Genomic DNA, 20,581 nt, shown 5'->3' on the forward strand with positions numbered 1-20,581 from the left:
TTTTCCTCTGAATGCCGCCTGAAACTGGAGCTGTCTGGGCACTGGGTGCAGGTGGCGAGTGACATTGATAGTAATGTGTTTGTACCCGTATGAGGCTCTGACACTCCGGCCAGTCTGGACAATTTAGAGGCCACGATATCCGAGTTTAGCTTCTGAACCACTGGATCCCAAAACTACCTGTAGCAAAGCTCAGTTCGCTTTCAGATGATCCTCAAGCGCGCTCCTACGTAGAGAGGCTCAGATATACAAACAACTGTTATTTCTGCAAAATGTTGGCTTTTCAGGAATTAAGGAAAAAAGATGTAAAAGATTTCTCTCATTCTTTAAAGAAGCATTTCATTCCTCAGTTGATAAACACATTAAAAATCACCAGAATTGCAATCACTATATTTCTTACACCTAGCAGCAACAACATGGAGATGTTCAAACTGACCTAAGAAACTCAGGCATGCATGGAAACCAAAGTACCAACACAAAGTATTGTGAATCAGCAAGGCCAACTGGTTCCTCGGGCTGTACGCTCACAGTGTACTGGGAGTGGAGAGGTCTGTATATGGCTCATTTGAAATAATCAGGGTCAATAGGCAAGAAAAGGCACTGATTCAGCATGTCAGGAGTAACTGCATGCTTAGGGAACGGAGCTCCTAGAGTCTGTTAAGTTGGCACAAATGCAAAGACCTAATCAGGCCAAAATAAGGACCTGGCGGAGATCGAATTATAGCACTTTATCTGAAGTTCCCATGCCTCTGATCCCCATTAAGTCATTTTCAGAATTAGCTTTGTCAGTCATTCCCCAGGCAAATTAGTTCATCAGGTAGCAAGATAGTCTAATTTCTTTCTGAAAACCCATAATCTCATCCTTTGGTTATCCTCCGTCTTCCTGGTCTGCTGTGCTGCTTGGCAGTGCAGTCGTCATGCTAATAGTAACACAACACTGACCATATGTGCTATTTGTATGATGAAACTGCTGGCGGAGGGGCTGTGCAACTGATGTTTTGGCATACGAATGAAAGCCCTGGATAGATGGATCTTGCTTGTTTTCCTTGTTGAGCAGGCCAGGCCAACTTCTTGTCAGGATGAAAAGTTTTCTAGTCAGTCTTTTGCAGTAAAGTAGTGCAGTGCTCCACAGCCCACCAACATCACCCCAACTTTACTCTCTGTTTCTTTACCACTATCTGTCATTTGGATCGTAATTAAGGACTGCTATGATATACTCAACACTTACTGCATCTACACAACCACAATGTACGCCTTAGTGTCACCTCTGGATCTTTTTGTTTAGCCAGACACTGAAACCCTCTGTTTCAAGTAACAACGAATCTATCAGTCTATTTGTTTGTCATTGGCATCATACATATAGATATTTACTAACTATTAATTATCCTTTTGATATAAACCTTAAACCTGTGGGATGTTCTATGTTGTATTAAATATTAAACATATTAAATATCCATAGTCCACATTCTGCCAAGATTTGATTCTTGGTCCTGATTTTAATCCAATTAATCATAAATATATTTAGATTTTAATTAGAACATGTCTTATCTAAATGGCTACGTAGGTTGAGGTCTGTCTTTGATGACTTGATTTTAAACAGTAAATTGCTCAAATTTACATGTCTCGTGTCGATATGAGCAGTCATGTCATGTTGATATTAAAAACAGTGAAAAGTTAAAAAGAACAATAAATGAAAACTGAAAAGAAAATATTTTGAATATTAACATTCAGTGCTTTTAAGTGTCCTAGTACAGTATTTAAATATTAGTTTGATGCAAAAATGTTCTAGTTTAATTTTTTATTCTATTTCAAGATTTACAACCTCCAAAAGTTATAAATTTTTAACTCAGTGTTAAAGTTTCATTCGCTCTGTCTTTCTCAGTCTGTATGATACACATTAGCATGTCAGTATGTTCTAATTACATATTAATGTTAACAGGATTTTAATACTTTTCTTTAGGACAAGTGAAAAATTTTCTTCTGAGCAGGATGTTGATGGAAAACCATGCCTCCAAAGAAATGCAAAACAGAAATAGAGGAACTGCTCACTGGGTCAAGTAGTAAATAGTAGCATGGTTTTTCTTTCTCTTTGTCAAGTTTCCAAAGTAGAAAATTCTAAGAGCCAATTCAAGGACGCACCACCAAATAACAAATTGTGCCAGGCAAAACCACTGGACAGGCATCATATGCAGCCATGGTAACAGGAAACAGGAGAAAACTTTTTCGGCGTATTCACTGTGTGAGCAGCTTTCATTGAAATGACTGATCTGACATGTTTGGATTCCTCACCCATGGTTTAAAATGTCCATGGCTGGGATGACAACATGCAATGGTCCATCATGTTATATGGAATGGCTGGATCTTTTTTTGTATTTCAGAAATACAGCTAACAGTCAATATTGGTATAACATGCCCAGTGTATAGTGGCATGAAAATGTTTTCGGGCACCCCTGGTCCAAATATCTGTTACTGTGAAAAGTTAAGTGAGTGAAAGATGAACTGATTTCCAAAAGGCATAAAGTTAAAGATGACACATTCTTTTCAACCTTTTAAGCAAGATTAGTTGATTATTTTATATTCGTACAACTTTAGAGTGACAAAAAAGGAAAGGAGAACTATACAAAAGTTCGGGCAGTCCAAGAGATTTGAGCTCTCAGATAACTATTACTGAGGTCTAAGACCTTAATTAGCCTGTTAGGTCTATGGCTGGTCCAGTCATCATTAGGAAAGGCCAGGTGATGCTAATTTCAAAGCTTTATAAAATATTCTGATGCCTCAAACCTTGTCCCAACAATCGGCAGCCATGGGCTCCCCTAAGCAGCTGCCTAGCTCTCTGAAAATTAACATAATTGATGTTCACAAAGCAAGAGAAAGTTATTAGAAGATAGCAAAGTGTTTTCAGGTAGCTGCCTCCTCATTTCGTAATGTAATTAAGAAATGGCAGTAAACAGGAACGGTGGAGGTCAAGTTGAGGAAAGAAAATTTTCAGAGAGAACTGCTTGTGGGATTGCTAGGAGGCCAAATCAAAACCCCCGGTTGACTGCAAAAGACCTTCCAGAAGATTTAGCAAACTCTGGAGAGGTGGCGCACTGTTCTACTGTGCAGCGACACCTGCACAAATATGACTTTCACAGAAATGTCATCAGGAGAAAACCTGTCCTTTCCTCACCACAAAATTCAGCGCCAGAAGTTTGCAAGGGAACATCTAAACAATCCTGATGCGTTTTGGAAACAAGTCCTGTGGACTGATGAAGTTAAAATAGAACTTGTTGGCCACAATGAGCAAAGGGTGCAGAATTTCATGAAAAGAACACGTCTCCAACTGTTAAGCACGGGGGTGAATCAATCATGCTTGGGGCTTGTGTTGCAGCCAGTGGCAGTTGGGAAAATTTCACTGGTAGCGGGAAGAATGGATTCAATTAAATACCAGAGAATTCTGGGAGCAAACATCACACTGTCTGTAAAAAAGCTGAAGATGAAAAGAGGATAGTTTCTAGAAAAGGGTAATGATCCTAAACACAGCTCAAAATCCACAATGGACTACCTCAAGAGGCACAAGCTGAAGGTTTTGTGATGGCCCTCACAGTCCCCTGACCTAGAAATCATGGAAAGTCTGTGGAGAGTCCTCAAAAGAGCAGTGCAAGCAAGATGGTCCAGGAATCTCAGGACTAGAAGCGGTTTGCAAAGAAGAGTTGGCGAAAATCCCCCAAATAAGAACTGAAAGACTCTTAGCTACTACAAAAAGCATTTACAAGCTGTGATATTTGCCAGAGGGGGTGTTACTAAGTACTGACCATGTAGGCTGCCCAAACTTTCAGGCCCTTTTCCATTTTTGTTATTTTGAAACTGTAAAAGATGGAAATAAAAATAGTAATCTTGCTTAAAAAAAATCAAAGAAATGTTTCATCTCAAACTTGATACCTTTTGGAAATCAGGTCATCTCCTACTCACTTAACTATTCACAGTAACAGAAATTTTGACGAGGGGTGCCCAAACTTTTTCATGCCACTGGAAGCAGTGGAGCGTTTCTTGAAAATATTATGCACTGCTACATTGGACTCAAGCTGAAAAAAGGTCAAACAGGCACAGCTACCTTGCTTTCAACCTCATAACCAGGTATCAAAGCATGCAAGATTTACTACATGTGATACACTCTAATTGCATTTGTCTGGAATGCAATATTTTGAGTTTCCCCATTTCCTCAACATTTAATCACGCTCTGGTATTGGAAACCTGAAGACCGAGGGCTGCGGCTGGTTATACATTGCATAGAGATTGTGTCATAATTGTGTCCCATCCAAAACCTTAATCAGTTTAACCTCTCTGCTGAGCCAGATCAGTTTACTAATACATGGAAAAGATGAAGCTGGGGTGTGTTTTCAGGGGTCTCTGTCATGTTCAGGGGGCTTTCTCCGGGACGCAAAACTGGTTCCTGCAGCAGAGAGAGGGAGGATGGATGAAGAAGAGCCGTAGGATCGCCGTCTGAGACTCCCTTTTTAGACTCCTTACTAGACTAAAAGTTTTCCCCAGTTGTTAGAGCTCAATAGTAGTGCCTTTTGGCTGTATACCATCATGGATCATGTGCATTGTGGAGGCATACTTAACCGGTTCTTCTCTACGGTCAAACAGATAATTATAGCCAAAGTATGTCTGTGGCATTTTATGTTGCATAGACATAACAGGCCCTTTCTGCTCTGAGGCTACCATCCTCACCCACTCCTCACGTTCACACAGAGGCCTCGCGTTGTGCCAAGACACAATTTGTGCCACAGCAGCCAGTCAGCAAACATACCCACCAAACAAGTCCATTGCTGTGTGTACTGTCTGTGTGTTGAACAGAGGTAAATCTCTTCGTGCATCCAGGTGTTTGTTTTTGTTTTTTCCTGACTTGTCAGTGTGGCAGAGGGCACCGCATAGAACCGAGTCCAGAGCTACATCTACCCCCTGACCACCTTCACATCACCCACCAAACAAGCAAACAAGAAGGACATTTATACACAACGTGACCACTTCTGTCTCAGGGCCACACCACAGCCGCAGGACGACAGTATCCCTCCGCCCAGCCAGACCCACACCGCACCACTACAGACCAGGCTAGAACTGCAGCTAATATATATGAGAAACTGAGTTACTACCGTGCAAAATAAACACTAAGAGAAGTATGTATAAATTATGTAGCGAAGGACATGTTTACATTTATGGTGTCAAATTTAAATTATGCACCGTGGTGTTCTGTGGTTAATGTGCCGGGTTTAATTTAAATGTTTGAGAGACGAAGTGAAGGTTGAAAGAAATGGAGCCAGGCAGGGAATTCACTTCTACTGATGTCATCCCAAAAAAAGACATTTTTGCCCAGAATTCATCACAAGGCATTATGCATGACAAGTGATTGGGTATGCACTGAATGTGGACTTGAGAGCATTTTTGAAGCATTTGCAAAGCCGTAGCGCAGACAACTCAAGCGTTTGTTACAGGTTGAACTAGCTTTCCAAGCTGAGGCTCGTGTGTGTGTTTACACTGTCAAGACCCTCAGTGTGTTTTCAAATGCCCAAGACAGAGTGAGAGAGTGAAGAGAGCTCCCACTGGAAAGATCTAAGGAGAGTATGGAGGCGTGGATTGTGGTGCTAAATGGCACGTATATCAAAACAGTGACACTTTACCAAAACCACATCTATTGTAATGATTGATAATGAGAGCAAGGTGGGAAATTAGAGAGAGACAGAGAGACAGGACCAGGAATCTTCTCAGTGGGACATATAAGGACACGATCCACACAATGATCTAATTTCTTATTACTCTAATATAGGATTGTGTGACCCAGCAGAACTGGCACAGCAGAGCTGGGATATTAAAGCTGGGATTTACCTCTCCCCCGAAGAGTTTTACACCCCAAAGATTTCTTACTGTCTCCAGAAAGAAGCCCTCATGCTTTATGTTCACTTCTAAAAACATCTGTTTCACATTCAGTCTGTTCAGCTTTGGAATTAGTTTAACATCGATGTAAAAGGGTTTATGCAGGGTTTAGAACCAGAATGGTTTGGTTATTTGGGCAGAATTACAGTAGAAGTAAGAGGCCTTTAAGTCAAAGCATATCCTTTATTTTTTTTCTCTGTTCCTCCACATTTTAATAACAGCGATCTTTCATTCTGTGTCATGTAGCAGCTGTCATTTCGCCTGTGATGCATCCTTGTCAGGGCAAAACAAACAAAACATCAGTACCATCAGTATTCCAATTCCATTTTTAAATAAATAAATAAGATTAGATTAGGTTATGCATGATTTAAAGGGCAGCTAGGAAATAAATATTGTATGTTGGGAAAAATGCTGTATTGTAATGTGCCCGCACTCTAAAATTGTGTGAGGTCAGCGAGTACCAGGCTTGGACTCATATTACGGCTAACATAAACATATGTCTGATGAAAAATTTGAAGGAAATATTCCATAAATATGAAAACGTTTACCAAAGAATACCAGTGAGTAGTGGAACGTCAGGATTTTTGCCAGTGGTGGGTGGCTGGAGCCCATCGTAATTGCATTGGAATGGGGAGTGGTCTTACACTCAAATAAATGTGTTTTCCTCTAAGACAGTGGGCACAGACATGTTGGTGTGGACTGAATTACTGAATATGAATAGAGAGCTGTATATACTGAAATGTGGTGAATTGATTTATTGAAATTTGAATGAATGGCGATGTGCTCGCTGAGAACGGCTGAGCCGTGATTGAACTTGACACACTGAGCATCTAGCACAGTCTAATATATTGCAACCAGGCATATCTACATTACTGGAACCTGGACCCTGAAACCCACAGAGAGCAGAAAAGAACACAACCTTGGCAAGCTGAGGAGTGAACAAATCTAGGGGCACCGTGGCATCTTAGTTGCAAAACATTTCTTGGGCAGCTGCTTTTTTACCCAGAAGGCTTTGTGGTCTGGTTCCCCTCCAGAAGCTTGCATAAATGCACTCTCTCTCCCTTCACCCTGCTCGAATGCTTGGGCTGGTGTTGATCACAATGCCATGTTGAACTATTGTTTAATTTTGAAGGCATGTTTTCTGTCTGAATATTGTAGTGCTTCTGGCATCAAGGCATTTGGCTTGGCAACTCACTGGGCTTCTGCAATGTTTATTTGTTGTCACGTCAGAGTTATAGAGTCGCCAGTGTATGCTACAGTAGGCGTAAGCCTTTAGACAGCTGTGTCAACTTTTGACTTGTGTGGACAACGGATTGTTTGCCAAAAAGAGAGAAGGGCTTTTATTTCTTTACCTAACAAGTCTGTACAATACAGGAACACGGTGACTTCAACCATGGCATTCATTATATCAAGTTGTCACACAGGAATTTAAGCTGGTAGGCAAGATTTAAAAATAAAAATATTTCTTATTACTTGAAATCACAAAGTGGTAATGCAACCAAGAAGAGTGTCCCTGTTCACATTTAACTGGAAAATAAAATTGTGGTGTTGGGTATGTACATTTGCATGAAATACTCTCTGGCCACACCAAGAAGCCATACATATAAAAAGATAAACCCTAAAAACTTTTACACTCTGAAAACAGCTACCAACTGTGCAGAAAACACCTCCAAGCAAAGTACTTTGGTTTTCTGGACTGATGCTGTGGTTTAGTGGTGTGTTTTTTTTTTTTTCTTTCTAGTACGTTAATGGTTAATGTCAGGAGTTGTTGTCAGAGCCGAGGCATCTTTCCAGACCTGTGGCAATGACCAAAGATGCCAATTTCTCCATTACCAGCAGCCTCAGTAGACCAAAATGAAATGCAATCACAAGACATGTTGCATTTTGAGCAAGCAGTGTGGCACATTTTCTTTTTGTTTGGACAAGTTTCACTCTAGGAGATTAACGGAATTGCTGTAGCAGCAGACAGGGCAGGTTAAAGTAAAAAGAGTGAGCTAGACTCCATGCAGAAGAACAGTAGCTGTGGAGGAGAAAGTCAAATAAATGCCTGAATTACAAAAGTTAAAACGAGGAACGATAAAATGATGGATGATGGTGATGATCCAATAAAAAGATCATTGCGGAGCTCATTCCAGTCATCACATTGGATTGTCTAATATTTGTCTAACAGTCTAACAAAAGCAATAAAGTGGATCAATTAAATGTAAAGTTATTGTCATAACTGGCTGCTGCTGAAGTGGCGTCTATCATCCCAAAATACCACCAATATAAAATGGAGTCATGGAGCATGTTGAGGTATATAACACCTCAATGTCAGACTGGAGCAAGAGGAGCTTATGGCAGAAGGGGGTAAAAGAGAGTGGAGAGAGGCAGACAGAGAAAGCGGGAGCGAGAATGGAGGCAGGTGTGAGTGAAACTTGCTGGACAGATTGAAGCCCGGTTGTCAGAGGACGCCGTAGCTCATGGGCCTGTCAAGCGGGATTCTGTATTGACTGCCAGTAACATCAGTCCAGGCGCCGGCTCGGAACACAGATCATGTTTAGGATTTTCATTGTGTAACCCACAGTCTGTCTTTTTCATGGTGGGTTCGGATTTCGTGAATGGGTTTATAATTAATGCCTTGATGGTTACTAATGGCTGTGGCACTGGAAGGTTTGTATTGCACTCTATTTAGCCATTATAAATGGTTAGGATTGTTAGTGTGAATAAACACACTGTCATGAGACAAAGTGGGATGGCTCTTATAGAAGTGTCTCACTGAATGAGAGGTCCCTGGATCATGTCTACTCACTGAAGTGAAAACCTAAGCCAGTAAATATTCAGTGCTTATTTATTCCATATATCACCCCTTACTGTACCATAAATCTTTCTCATCTTTCAGTCAACAATACTGAATAATTTCTCATTTTCACATTGGAACATAAAAATACACCAGATGCATGTTCTTTTGCTGTAAATAATATGGCAATTTATATGTCGGTCTCTTGTCAAACTGAGTAACATTTCCGCAAGACTACGAATGCGACTCAAGTCTGAATTGAATATTGTCATATTCACGTGAATGTGGAAGATGCACAAGGTTAAATTAAAAGTGTTGTTCTGCCTTGTCACTGGCACCGTAGTAAATTTGTCATTTAGTAATTTCCCATGCAAAACGGAATAAAATAAGATTATGAAGTGTGGCAGTAAACCAGTTTTAAGTTAAAGACACCCTTTCAGGGAAAGGGTGCATATAGAGCATGTGAAGAAATAGGAATTACTGGACTTGCGTGCTAAAGGGTTGTGTAAATAAGGCAGTAGAATTCTCTGTCATGAAACTGATGGGTACATTTATCTGGGGATGTTAGGCTACCTAGTCAAAAAAAAAAAAGAAGGCAATCATCCTGCAATCTTTGCTGTTCTGGTTTTTTTGTATCCAAACGCTGTCTTCTGTCACTTATAAAGCACTGACATGGATGTGATCAGAAACTCAATCAAGTGTTTGTTACAAGCAGAGACTGTCTCATAGGGAGCTGCACGGCTAAGCTCTGTTCATCCAGTTGAGTGTAAAGTATGTCTGTATGAAAACGATTTGACACCCTGAGCTTTTACCCAGAGGGAAATTTTTATATGCTGGGGGCAACAGCAGAATTTGGTTGGAAGTAGGTTTGGGTCCCTGCTAATGCTTCATGATAACACAGAAGACATATCCTTTTCCCTGTCAGTCTGCTTCATCGCGTTTGAGAATGTGACCCTGTTTTCCTTTTTCCCTCAACCTGGTGAACCAGTAAACCCCAGGCTGCCTGGTTGAAGAGGAAATCACATCTTAGCTCTCTAATCTGATGCAGGGCTGCAGAGCTGGTAGACATTCGAATGAAGGCCTCTGAATCACAACAGGTTAAGTGCTTCCATGAAGCCTCACCATGTTGTTGTGTAGCCAGGCTCGCACTGTTGCCAGGCCTCCACCGCAAGAGCAGGGGTTCAGATCCATCACTGCACTTCCTCCTCAATCCCCAGCAAACAGCTTGTGAGAGGAACAAAACAGCTGGGTCGGCTCATTATGTGAGCATTTAGTCATCATAGGAATGCTTCCTGTTGTGCCATCCACATAGTTTTTAATCTGGCCCCCAAACTATGCAGGCATGGGTGTAAAATGGCTGTTAAGAACAATTTCTTTAGTCATTTACATGACTATTTCCTCCCACCAATTTATCGGCTGAGCTCTCACTCAGCTTGCTTGTTCTTCACATCTGGACAACACTCCCTCGCTTTTAGTCATTTGCTGCGTGTACTCATATCTCACTGTTCATAAATCAAGGCTCCCCAAAAATTAGGCAAAACGCAGGAGACAGGGGAGCAGAGATGATTCAAGTTAACACAAAGGAAGTGTGTGTGAATTCATCTCTCTCTTGTACAAGCAAAAAAAAAAGTCTAACGATATCTTTGATTCAAATTAAAGCCCTATTTGCAACAGATGAGGCTGGCTGCTAAAAGGGTACCGCTTCGCAGTGGAAATGATATCTGTAAACTATGTAATGTGAATGTTTTAGCCAAGCTGTGTTTAATTTTGTATCCTGACGAAGTGCATGAGAAACCTGCCTCTCCTTAGCTGTCTCATTGAATCATATGGATATAATTTCATCCATTTACGTTTTTCTGCTCTTTGCTGTGGTTGCCACAGGGCATTTGGAAGCAGGCAGATTAAATGCACATGTTCCTCCCATCCACAGCCGGGGCACTCTGCTCCATAGCCTCCCCTCCGAACAGATCCTGAAGTGTTGGTGGTTTTCCTCGTTGGTCAGGGAAGAGAAAGACACCTTGTGATAAACCAACTCATTCCAGCAACCGCTTTTTTCATACTTATAAAGTTATACAGGCCGCTTTTGAGCATTGGCACTTTATAACATGTTTTATTTGGCAGTGTTTTCGTTTGCCACCAAAACTCTTTGCCCTTCATCATGTCTGTCAGGTTTGGCCGTAAAGGAACCTTGATATATCTTAGGTATAACTATTCACAGCGGAAAACCTGTGGAGGCTGTTAGACTCTTAGAACTTTCTTCTTTTATGGATGGGGGGGGGGGGGGCTCTGAAAATGAGTAATAGTGAATTTCATGCTAGTTAGCAGCTGAACAGTTGAATCCCACCTCCCTATCATTAGTCAGAGGCCTGATCTAGTGTTGATGCTTGCAGCATCATCAACATCTACCGTATTTCCAATTCCCTCTCTCTTCTTACGTCATTCATTAAAGCGTTTAATCAGATTCCTGTCCCACATGTCAGCAGCCATATTTTCCCCTAACACTCCTCCATAACGGCTGGTTTGTTCACATCATCCGCAGCTTCTGCAGGTTGCTAATGAGCCACTGCATGTGAGGAGAGCTGCACACTGCTGCCTTTTAGCCCCGACACTGTTTGGCCTTTTCACTGCCAGTCAGGAGTCATTTCCCATGAAGGCCTCAGGCGGGCCCTGCACCTCCACCAGCCTGCATGCTGGGCCCATAATCTGTCTGTTGTGATCAGCTGCCTGTCCACCCTTTCAACCCACTCTGGCCCCCTTCAGCCATGTCAAGACCCCGCTGTCATCCCCAATGTTTACCGAGCTACTGAACTCCCCCACCACTCGAGAGTGAAATGGTGTCAAACGGGGCTCAAATCCCTCCACGCTGCCAGTGTCGCTCCCTTCTTGTGATGATCTGCTGGTTTACCTTAGACGAAGGTTTTCAGAGAGGAAAACTAAACATGTTTAAAGCAATTAATGTGATTAGTGCAATCTAAACTGTTTTCATAGATTATATCAAAGGTAAAATCGATCCTATGTCAGAAGCTTCAGCCACCACAGCTCTATGTTTATACCACTTTAACCTATGTGTTCATTACTTTCTAAACAGTTTGTATTTTAGGCAACTCCTTATGGACTATATAGTGGACATATTTACATATGCCCTTTTGACTGGCTTTAACATCATTATATTTGTAACTTGTCAAAACGGAATAAAACTATCAGTCTAGTGGGAATCAGATCCAGGACTACAGGATTTATAATTACCATGGGTCACTCCTTCACCAAAGTAGGACCATATACTGCCCACATCAATACTGTTAAAACACTTTCTCACCTGTCAATACCAACAGTAGTAGTGTATTTTACAGCAATGTATGCCTCAAATATCCAAAATGAAGTTGACAGTCACAAACTCACTAAAAGAACCAGAAGATTGGCCAACGTCTTACTGTGGCACAAAAATGTTCTTACAGGGTTTCTGGGTAATGTCCATTTCTAAAGATGGCATTGCCTATTGGTTTCCGAGCAGGCAGGAAAAGGTCATACTCGGCTGTCTTCCTGCTAGTCCCGTTCCCTGAGTAATAACACGCTCTACACAGTTAACACGGTTTCCTCCACGGACCCCTAACTATAATTTAGCCTCAAATTTGTATTGCAGAAAAGAAAGCAATGAAAGAGTGATTATTCCCTTATACATAAATACACACTTTTGGCAAGTCAATAATAGCCGTGTTTGTTTTTCAAACTCCAATGCTCGGCGCCGAATTTCAGCAGTCAGCATGGACCGTGTCTGTCATGACGGGTATGGCAGTGCGGATGTTCCTTTGCCCTGAGATTTTTATTAAGCTTTCCCACCCTGGCTGCCTTTCTCATTTCTAGCTGAAACATTTGATTGGCATGACTCAAGAATAATATGTTTCCGCTGCACAACACTTTGCGACGTCAACGCTTAAAGACATTTTCCATCGTTGCGTGCTGAAGCCTGTGTGCAGTGGGTGATACTTTTCCTCATACCTCATTCCAGTCCTCCTTGCTGCAAGTTTGTGCTGCTGTCTAGGCAAGCAGTCAGACATTTTGGCTGTGATTATTTGATGCATAAATTTTATGCATTTCTCCTGTGCACTTTGGGACAAGTCAATTGCCTTAACTTTAACCACACCACACATTGCCTTGATCCAATAATAGCTGAGTGGATTGCCACTAATTATGCTGAACTCCTGAATATAGGCTGGCTATAGAGTGCTTTGGAACTTTTTGAGTATTGGAAAGTGTCAAGTGTTGAAAGATGGCATCAAAATGCTCGGTGGGATTCTTGATCTTGTTTTCTTATTCTCTGCTCAGATATTTTTCAATATAGACTTTAATTTAATTTAGGTGAAGTTCTTATATGACTGCTTTGTGCTGAGACAAACATGTATAATGGTGCTTTTGAGAAGTTTCACTTATTTTGTTTATCAGAAAAAAATGGTTTTGCAGAAAAACATGCTTGGGATATCGAGAAATTTATTATTTTGGCGCTGAAATTCAGGTATCGCATTGGCACCGACAGTAACAAGCCGTACTTGAACGAGATGATAAAATGTACAGCTTTGTTCTCAATCCGAGGCATTGATAAATCCGCAACCTATGTTTTGGTGCATTTATGTTTGCCCATGTTTGTTTTCAGTACAATCAACTTCCCAATCTTGTTGTAAAAAATCTGACAATCAGAAAAGAAACCTCTATCTGATCATGGTAAAAGGAAAGCTTTTGTTTCCAAACTCGCTTGCTCAAAGCTCCTACAAACTTCATGAGGAGCTGTGTGTTGTGTAGCTATAAATGGGCAGATTAAGACTCCCTTACTGAGCCACGCAGAGACATACACAGACACCCATAGATCAGCCTGGTCACCTAACACAGCTCTACCGTGACAGGCTTAGGTTTCGCCTATATTAAATGGAGCCTCACTGAATAGAAGGCCATGCCTGTGCTGCGCGTGTGAATGAAGGAGGCCAGGGATGAGCATTGAGCCCAGATGCGCCTGAAGGCCCATTAGAAGAATGGTGTCACTCTCTCCTTAGCCGTAACCTGACCTTTTGTTAGCAGGCGTCACTAAAGGTCAGGCTACAACGGACAGTAGAGACCGTGGAGCCCCCGCAACAGTTTGTGGATACAGTTTTATATGCACCGAGTTCAGTTTAGCCCTTTGAAAGAAATTGGGTTTGGAGTAAGATTTACGAATAATAGTTGCTTATGAGTAAAGCTTAGAAGATACTGTCTGGCATTTGAGAGGGAACTTCAGAGTTTACAGTCAGAGTAATTGCACGATTGTATTTATCAGACCAAATGTCTTCCTGGCTCCCTTTTTCTCAGTGTTGGAATCTCATCTCTACGTTTTTGAAATAGTATGAATAAAGACTACTTTGTTTCAGAATTCTGTCTCCTTGTTCAACACAATATTTCTTGCATCTTGCCAAATTTATAAATAAATAAATAAAGGAGTCCGAAATTTTAAAATCTAGGGAGCTTCTGTTGCAGGAACTTTCCCAGGGGACCAAGAACCTTTTTAGGAACTCGGGAAGTTAATCCGAGTTCTGAGGAGAGAAACTAGGAACAAAGTTTTGTTTCTGCACGGCAAAAAAAGCAGCTGTTCCAGGAGTAGCGCTTTCTGATGGTTCACTGACAAATTGGTCAGACACAGACAATGCAGCAACAACAACTTGGCTACAGCTTAATTCACAAAATTAGGAAGTAATGGAGGTGCCAGTATTGATATTGGAAGCAGGGTGGACATTTTCTTGATATTTATTAATGTTAATAACAAAGTTAGCCTTTTTTGTTGGCTTCCTGACTGGTTAGAAAAAAAGTGATGAAATTTAAATGAATGAATATATGAAATGTAGAGAGAGGCATTCTTGAGTTTTTGGTCCTCTCCAACTTCTGCACGTCTAACTCAAATACCAGTCACAGCACAGTAAATACAAGGGACAACGGGATCAGTCCGTGTTCTTGTTTCCTGGTGGGAAAATTGTGTTTCAAATGTTGCCATCTGTCATCGGTTATGTTTGTCTAATCTTCATAATTATTCAGATGTGGTGGAAATTCAAACAGGGATGCGCAAAAGTGACTTTTAGTTCCTAGTTTAGTTCCTGAGTTTGGTACCTTTGGTTCCCTAGTTCCTGCAACTTTTTGGTCAGAAGGGGCTAAAAGTTGCTTTAATTTGCTTTAACATTTTATACGATCTCTTACTCTTTGTGGAGCTACCTGCTTTTTCGTATTTTTTCTATCCCCAACACCACTTTTTGTCTCCATCTTCACATCTATCTGTCTGGTGCCCGTCTTTTTTATGTACCGGCCATAGAAGCCATGCATCTGAAAACCTCACAGGGTGGGAGGGAAGTGGCTGTACACAAGAACAGCCCTGACCAGAGCCCCCCTCCTGTTTCTATTGTACCCTGTGATAGTTAAGTCTCTGTATATTGATGTCAAGGTGCTGTTGAATACCTAAATGGCATTAACATTAGGTAGATACAAGCTGAGCTATGCTTCCCATACTACTGTACACCCATACAATTTGTGACTCTTTACACGGCAGCCCCTGTAGGGGGTCTTGATATGGACCGCCTCATTAACCAATCAGCCATGTTTTCTGCCTCAAGAGCAGGAGTGGTTATATGAGAAACCTCATAAATCATTCACGTGTTAACAAATCTGTAGTGTTCATTGGCTGAGTGGTCGGGATCAAATTGGCCAAGCTGGGTCGGATATGAGCCTGTTTACAGTCACTGTCACTTGTCAGTCTAATGTACTGTACACAGCAGAACACTTATCTCATGCTATGCATTACAGTCCATTAACCGCTGCTGTACAGCACACTCCAGTTTCCCCTTCAATTTAAAGAGCAGCCTTGAGGCAGGTGTACTGTCACGCATGCCGCTGTCTTTCAAGTGGATGTGGTTTTAAACAAAGGTCCTTAGATTGGCTGTGTAACTCAAGAGCCATGGAAAAAATGCTTGCGATTATACCACCCATGTTCGTAAGCATCTCTCACTTTACCATGGCTGGTGAGTATGTGGTGTAGAGTGAACACCGCCAGCTGTGAGAGTGATCAAGGGATTGAGGGAAAGAGTGGGACAACTCCTTTCTGAGTCATACACATACACATATACAGAACGCACACTGTAGCAGAATCGGCCAGCTTTACACTGATTGGTTTCTTTCTTCTGTGTGTGTGTTTGTGCATGTGGATGTTTGTTTATGTCCTTGTGTGGTTCTGTGCATACCTGAGTCTTTTTTGTGTGTATCTGTGTGTGTATGCATTCCTGTGTCATGTGTATATCTGTGTGTGTGTGTGTGTGTGTGTGTGTGTGTGTGTTTTGTGATGTCTTCCCTCCTCCACAGTTCGAGGGCTGCAACAAAGCATTTTCACGTCTGGAGAACCTGAAGATCCACCTGAGGAGCCACACAGGGGAGAAACCGTACCTGTGCCAGCACCCCGGCTGCCAGAAAGCTTTCAGCAACTCCAGTGACCGCGCCAAGCATCAGCGCACTCACCTGGACACGGTCAGAAACTAAGTCTATGCTCTGTCTCAACTCCCAGTGATTCAGCAGAGTAGATTAATGTTTAACATGTCTCAGGCCAACAGTTAAAATAGTCTGGGTGGTCAGAGTGTTGCAGAACGGATGGCTGCATGAAATTATAGACTATAAATGTTTGTGTTTTTTCGATACAGGCTGCATTCATTTTCTATAAAATCCATTCAGGGATTAAATTATATGCAAATTTTAAAAAACTAGTTGTTGAAGAACTGGCATTGACTGTCCCCTCAGGATACGTGTTAGTGTGTATCCCTGATTATAGCTTTGCTCATACTGTACCCCTCCTTCGCCTTTACGCCGACGTAAAAAACTGCACTTCCATCCAAGCCTCAATGCCCATTTCCACATCTTGACAGTGTTAGACTTTAATTTGCTGTCAGTCAGTGAGCAGTGTAGCATTCTCGCTCTCTCTACACTGGCAGTGAAACGCCACAGATCATTAAATGATCAGTTCCATTAGGCTGAGTCGCAACTCAGGCCATAACAGACTTGGATTGGAGTTGTGGGCTCAGACAGAGCCTCGCCTGTTTCTCTGACCTGTGGAACGGGAAGGAAAGGTTGAGTCAGCCATTGCTGCCACTCGTCATGTCTCAGTAACCCCACCAATACCTCACTTTATCACCATCTGCACGCCAACACAGATGGCGAGTAAATAAGTTGTTTTGCTGAAATTATGTACTTGAGCAGAGTTGAGGTATTTGTTTCCTCTGCCATTTTAGGGAACTTTTCAGTTTTCCTCTCTGTTTTTTAAAATAATTTCCACTTTATTTCACACTACTCCAATCTAAACACCTCCTGATAATATTTTTATCTACTGTATATGTTGCTGGATACCTTAAAGACAATAAAACATACACACTTACCAGCTTTAAACTGTGGATCTAGAGATCAAGGGCACTGTGTTGGATAGGGACAGAGTGTTTTAGGAAGTAATTTAATTTTATCGACTGGTGAAATCTTTGTTTATGTCAGTCCAAATTCAGATTAAAATACTTTTTGCTCTGCTGCCATTGAGCCACATCCAGTCAAGTTAATTCAATTTTACTTATATACCTAAATTTACACATTTGTCTTAAAAGGGCCTTACAGTCTGAACAACATAGCAGCCTTGATTTGGACAAAAAGAAATTTAACCAAAAGGGAGAAACAGAAGCGGGATCCCTGGAGGACAGACAAACATGCAATAAGTGCCATATCTACAAGTCTCTGACACAACTCTGAATATTTATCATTGAAAAATTAATGTTAATAACGGGGATAACATTTCTTTCCTATTATTGAGTGTCTGAATTATTTTGTAAACCTTACAACTGTTAACAGGCTACTTTTAACTCATATGACAGCAGTCATTTTGTAACAGAGAACGGTTTTAAATTATGGAAAGCACTTGCCTTTTGCTCTACCTCATGTCGGTCTCATGGATTCAGTAAATCCTTAAATTCGCCACTTTTTGCTAAACTTTAATTGAAAAACATTTTAGCAGTATTTTTTATAACATCTAGATTACCAGAATATTTCCTCCCTACCTATGTAGAAATTTGAATGCAGACTTGTGTTTTCCTATCAGTTAGGGATTTTCTTCCACCACCCACTCTTTCCACAGTAGGACAAATGATGCAGTTAATCTGGGACCCCGATGCTTATGGATTTACATCAACACCCTGCTAAGGCCTTCGCTGTCCCTGCTCAGCTGCCTGCCCTGTCAAAAACAGTTTGGGAAAAATCATTTTCAGGCTTTAATGATATTTATTCTACACAGAAGCTTTGCTTGATATCTTTTTTTTACTCAGGGTTTGGAGATGTATTGGGTGCGTTGTTTGGCAAAACAAACATGGCGGGGATGAGTGGCACAGTAAGCACCTTGGAATAACAATGGATTATTTACAGAGAAGGTTGAGGTATGGGAGCAGAGCAAATAAAGACGCGTATCTCCTTACACTTTAATGGGGAATTTATATTCCGGAGGATGAAGAAAAAAATTGCCTCGAGGGGAAAAACCCGTCAGTCAGTGAGCCACACGCTATATTTGCTCGGTTAATGAGAGGAATGTGAAATGATAAGGAAACGCCATGACAGTGTGGTCGTTTTACAGATGTAATTTCTGTTACACTAATACTAATCTGCCTACATTTCCCTCTTTACGAACAGTCCATATGTCAGCCCCTACACTGACGTACAGATTGCTGAACCACTAGACAGCTTTGATAAAATAGAAACAGTGTCTGAAGTAGAAAATTTAACAGGTCTGTTTTCTCAGTCATGCAAAAAAAAAAAATGCGTGTAACACAAAAAAGTGTAACACAAACAAACGTGTCACAAACAAAAATTTTCTTAAACATCAGCTGACTATTCAGCATCTCGACATCTTTATACATTATTAATGATGCAGTATTAATGTTGTCAGTACCGGGAGAATGGGGTGTCACTACTGACGAGAGAAGAAAGAGTGAAACAGAACACAGACCAAACCGCCTTAAAGTCCTGGATAACAAATATACCGCAGTCCTGTCGTGTCGAGATCATTTGGTATTAAAATAGTTTACAACTGATTGTTTGTCCTTTCTTTTCATCCCTTTTCTGCTCTTCCTTTTACTTCAAATTATGTGTGTTTCTCAGCTGAAAGGTAGGACTTTAACTTTGCCTTTACTTCAACAAATTTCAAACTTACTGAATATTGATTTTGCTCCTTCATTTGTCTGTGGTATCTTCTTTAGTTGCTGTCCTGCTTTTTCCTCGGTGCTGTCTTTTGTACAATACAGCTTATTTAAATGTATTTCATTTTTAAAACTGATTTGAAATGTTTCCTCTCTTCTCGTAGAAACCATATGCATGTCAGATCCCCGGCTGTACCAAGCGTTACACAGATCCCAGCTCCCTACGCAAACATGTCAAGATCCACTCGGCCAAAGAGCAACAGGTGCGTAGAAAGGTAAGATACTCTGTGCAAGAGTTGGAAGGAAAAGCTATGAAAAAGCTATGTGTATCTGGTGTGTCAAGTGGTAAGAAAAAGTTATATTGCCAAAAAGGAAACAAAATTCTGTCATGTCATCACATGACATTTGTTGTTTTCTTAGTTTTTGAGCATTGAATAAAAGCAAATGAAATTCGCCTTAAGTCAAACTTGAAGTCTACAGTAAATTCATTAAATATTGTGAATTTTTAAAATATTATCTGTTATGGTTCATTTTGCATTAAAAAGAATTATAGTGGGCATACTGTATGTATGGTTGGCTTTGCCTGCGTAGACTACAACACAGCCTGTACAGTATACCCTGCTCAAGAGCTACTGCGCATCTCTTTCTTGGTGAACTTCCAGTATGACCTTATTCAAGTCAATACGGCGGGGCTGCAGGTTTTACAAATGTAATCTGCCCTACTCTGATCTGTATTATCCACAGATCTAACTACTTGGTCTAATTCGTGGGTTGGGAGGCTGGGGGGTGGACTAGATTGGTGTCTTTGAGAGTCGTTTACCCAACAATAGATCGAGTTTGACCACATTTCATCGTGTTCATGGTCAAAAGCCCATTTTTTCCCTGAGTGGAAGCGGGTAAATAACAGAGAGAATGGGCTCATTGTTATGGAAGGGGCTGGATAGTGACAGGCTGGATGATGTGTTCCTTTGCTTCGCATCGTAAAGGGAAACACATGTGTGCTTGTAGCATTGTTAATAAGCTGTAGTGTGGAATACCCCAGTGGCCAGATGTTATGGACAAATGTCAAACAAATGCTCTTACTCCACTCTTGGAGCAGGCTGGGAGAAAAACTGTTAGGAGTGTCGCTGTGGGGAGAACAGAGCCCCAATTACATGTGATGAATGGTTTGCAGGGCACTCATAAGGCTCTCCCAGGATGACACTGACATACAGTATCTACTCATAACTTGTGAAATCATAACGTGGATGATGCCAGCATGTTGATAATGGCCATCATTCATGATTTCAGTGGCCAAGAAGGCAGAACGTCTTAGCCATTACTGGCATAACATTTTGTCATTCGAGGCAGGTTGTGTATTTTTGGGAAATGTAATTTAAAATTTACACTTTTTACATAATTATTAACCAGCATTTTAATCAAGTGTTATGGCATATATGTTGACCATATTAAAGTGTCTCTTTTACTCCTCAGTGTAAATGGATCAACTGCTATATATCAGCAAGTTAAAGTTAGCTTTGTCAGCTGCTTCAGTTAGCTACGTAGCATTCATACCCAGTAGTTACTATTTGAAAATATTTAGTAAAAAGTAATTCCTCTGTAAGAACTAATTTGTGCGGTGATACCCATTTTATTTATGTATTTCTTATGTAATGCTTTAGTTACATAATAATTAGGC

At 41.0% G+C, this 20,581-nt stretch overlaps 1 protein-coding gene across 4 annotated transcripts in view; it reads left to right on the top strand.

Moving 5' to 3' along the window:
• The window catches only part of LOC120791199 (zinc finger protein GLIS1), a 79,235-nt gene that overhangs the window by 41,981 nt on the left and 16,673 nt on the right, over positions 1-20,581 (top strand). For 3 of the 4 annotated variants that reach the window (XM_040129450.1, XM_040129451.1, XM_040129448.1), the window contains exons 5-6: positions 16,052-16,213; positions 19,068-19,178. In XM_040129450.1, coding sequence (XP_039985384.1) covers positions 16,052-16,213; positions 19,068-19,178 — 273 coding nt within the window. The remainder of the gene's footprint in view (positions 1-16,051; positions 16,214-19,067; positions 19,179-20,581) is intronic. The other variant, XM_040129452.1, reaches the window with a different exon arrangement.

The sequence above is a fragment of the Xiphias gladius genome, chromosome 6 (genome assembly GCF_016859285.1).
Source record: "Xiphias gladius isolate SHS-SW01 ecotype Sanya breed wild chromosome 6, ASM1685928v1, whole genome shotgun sequence".
NCBI classification, from domain to species: Eukaryota; Metazoa; Chordata; class Actinopteri; order Istiophoriformes; family Xiphiidae; genus Xiphias; species Xiphias gladius.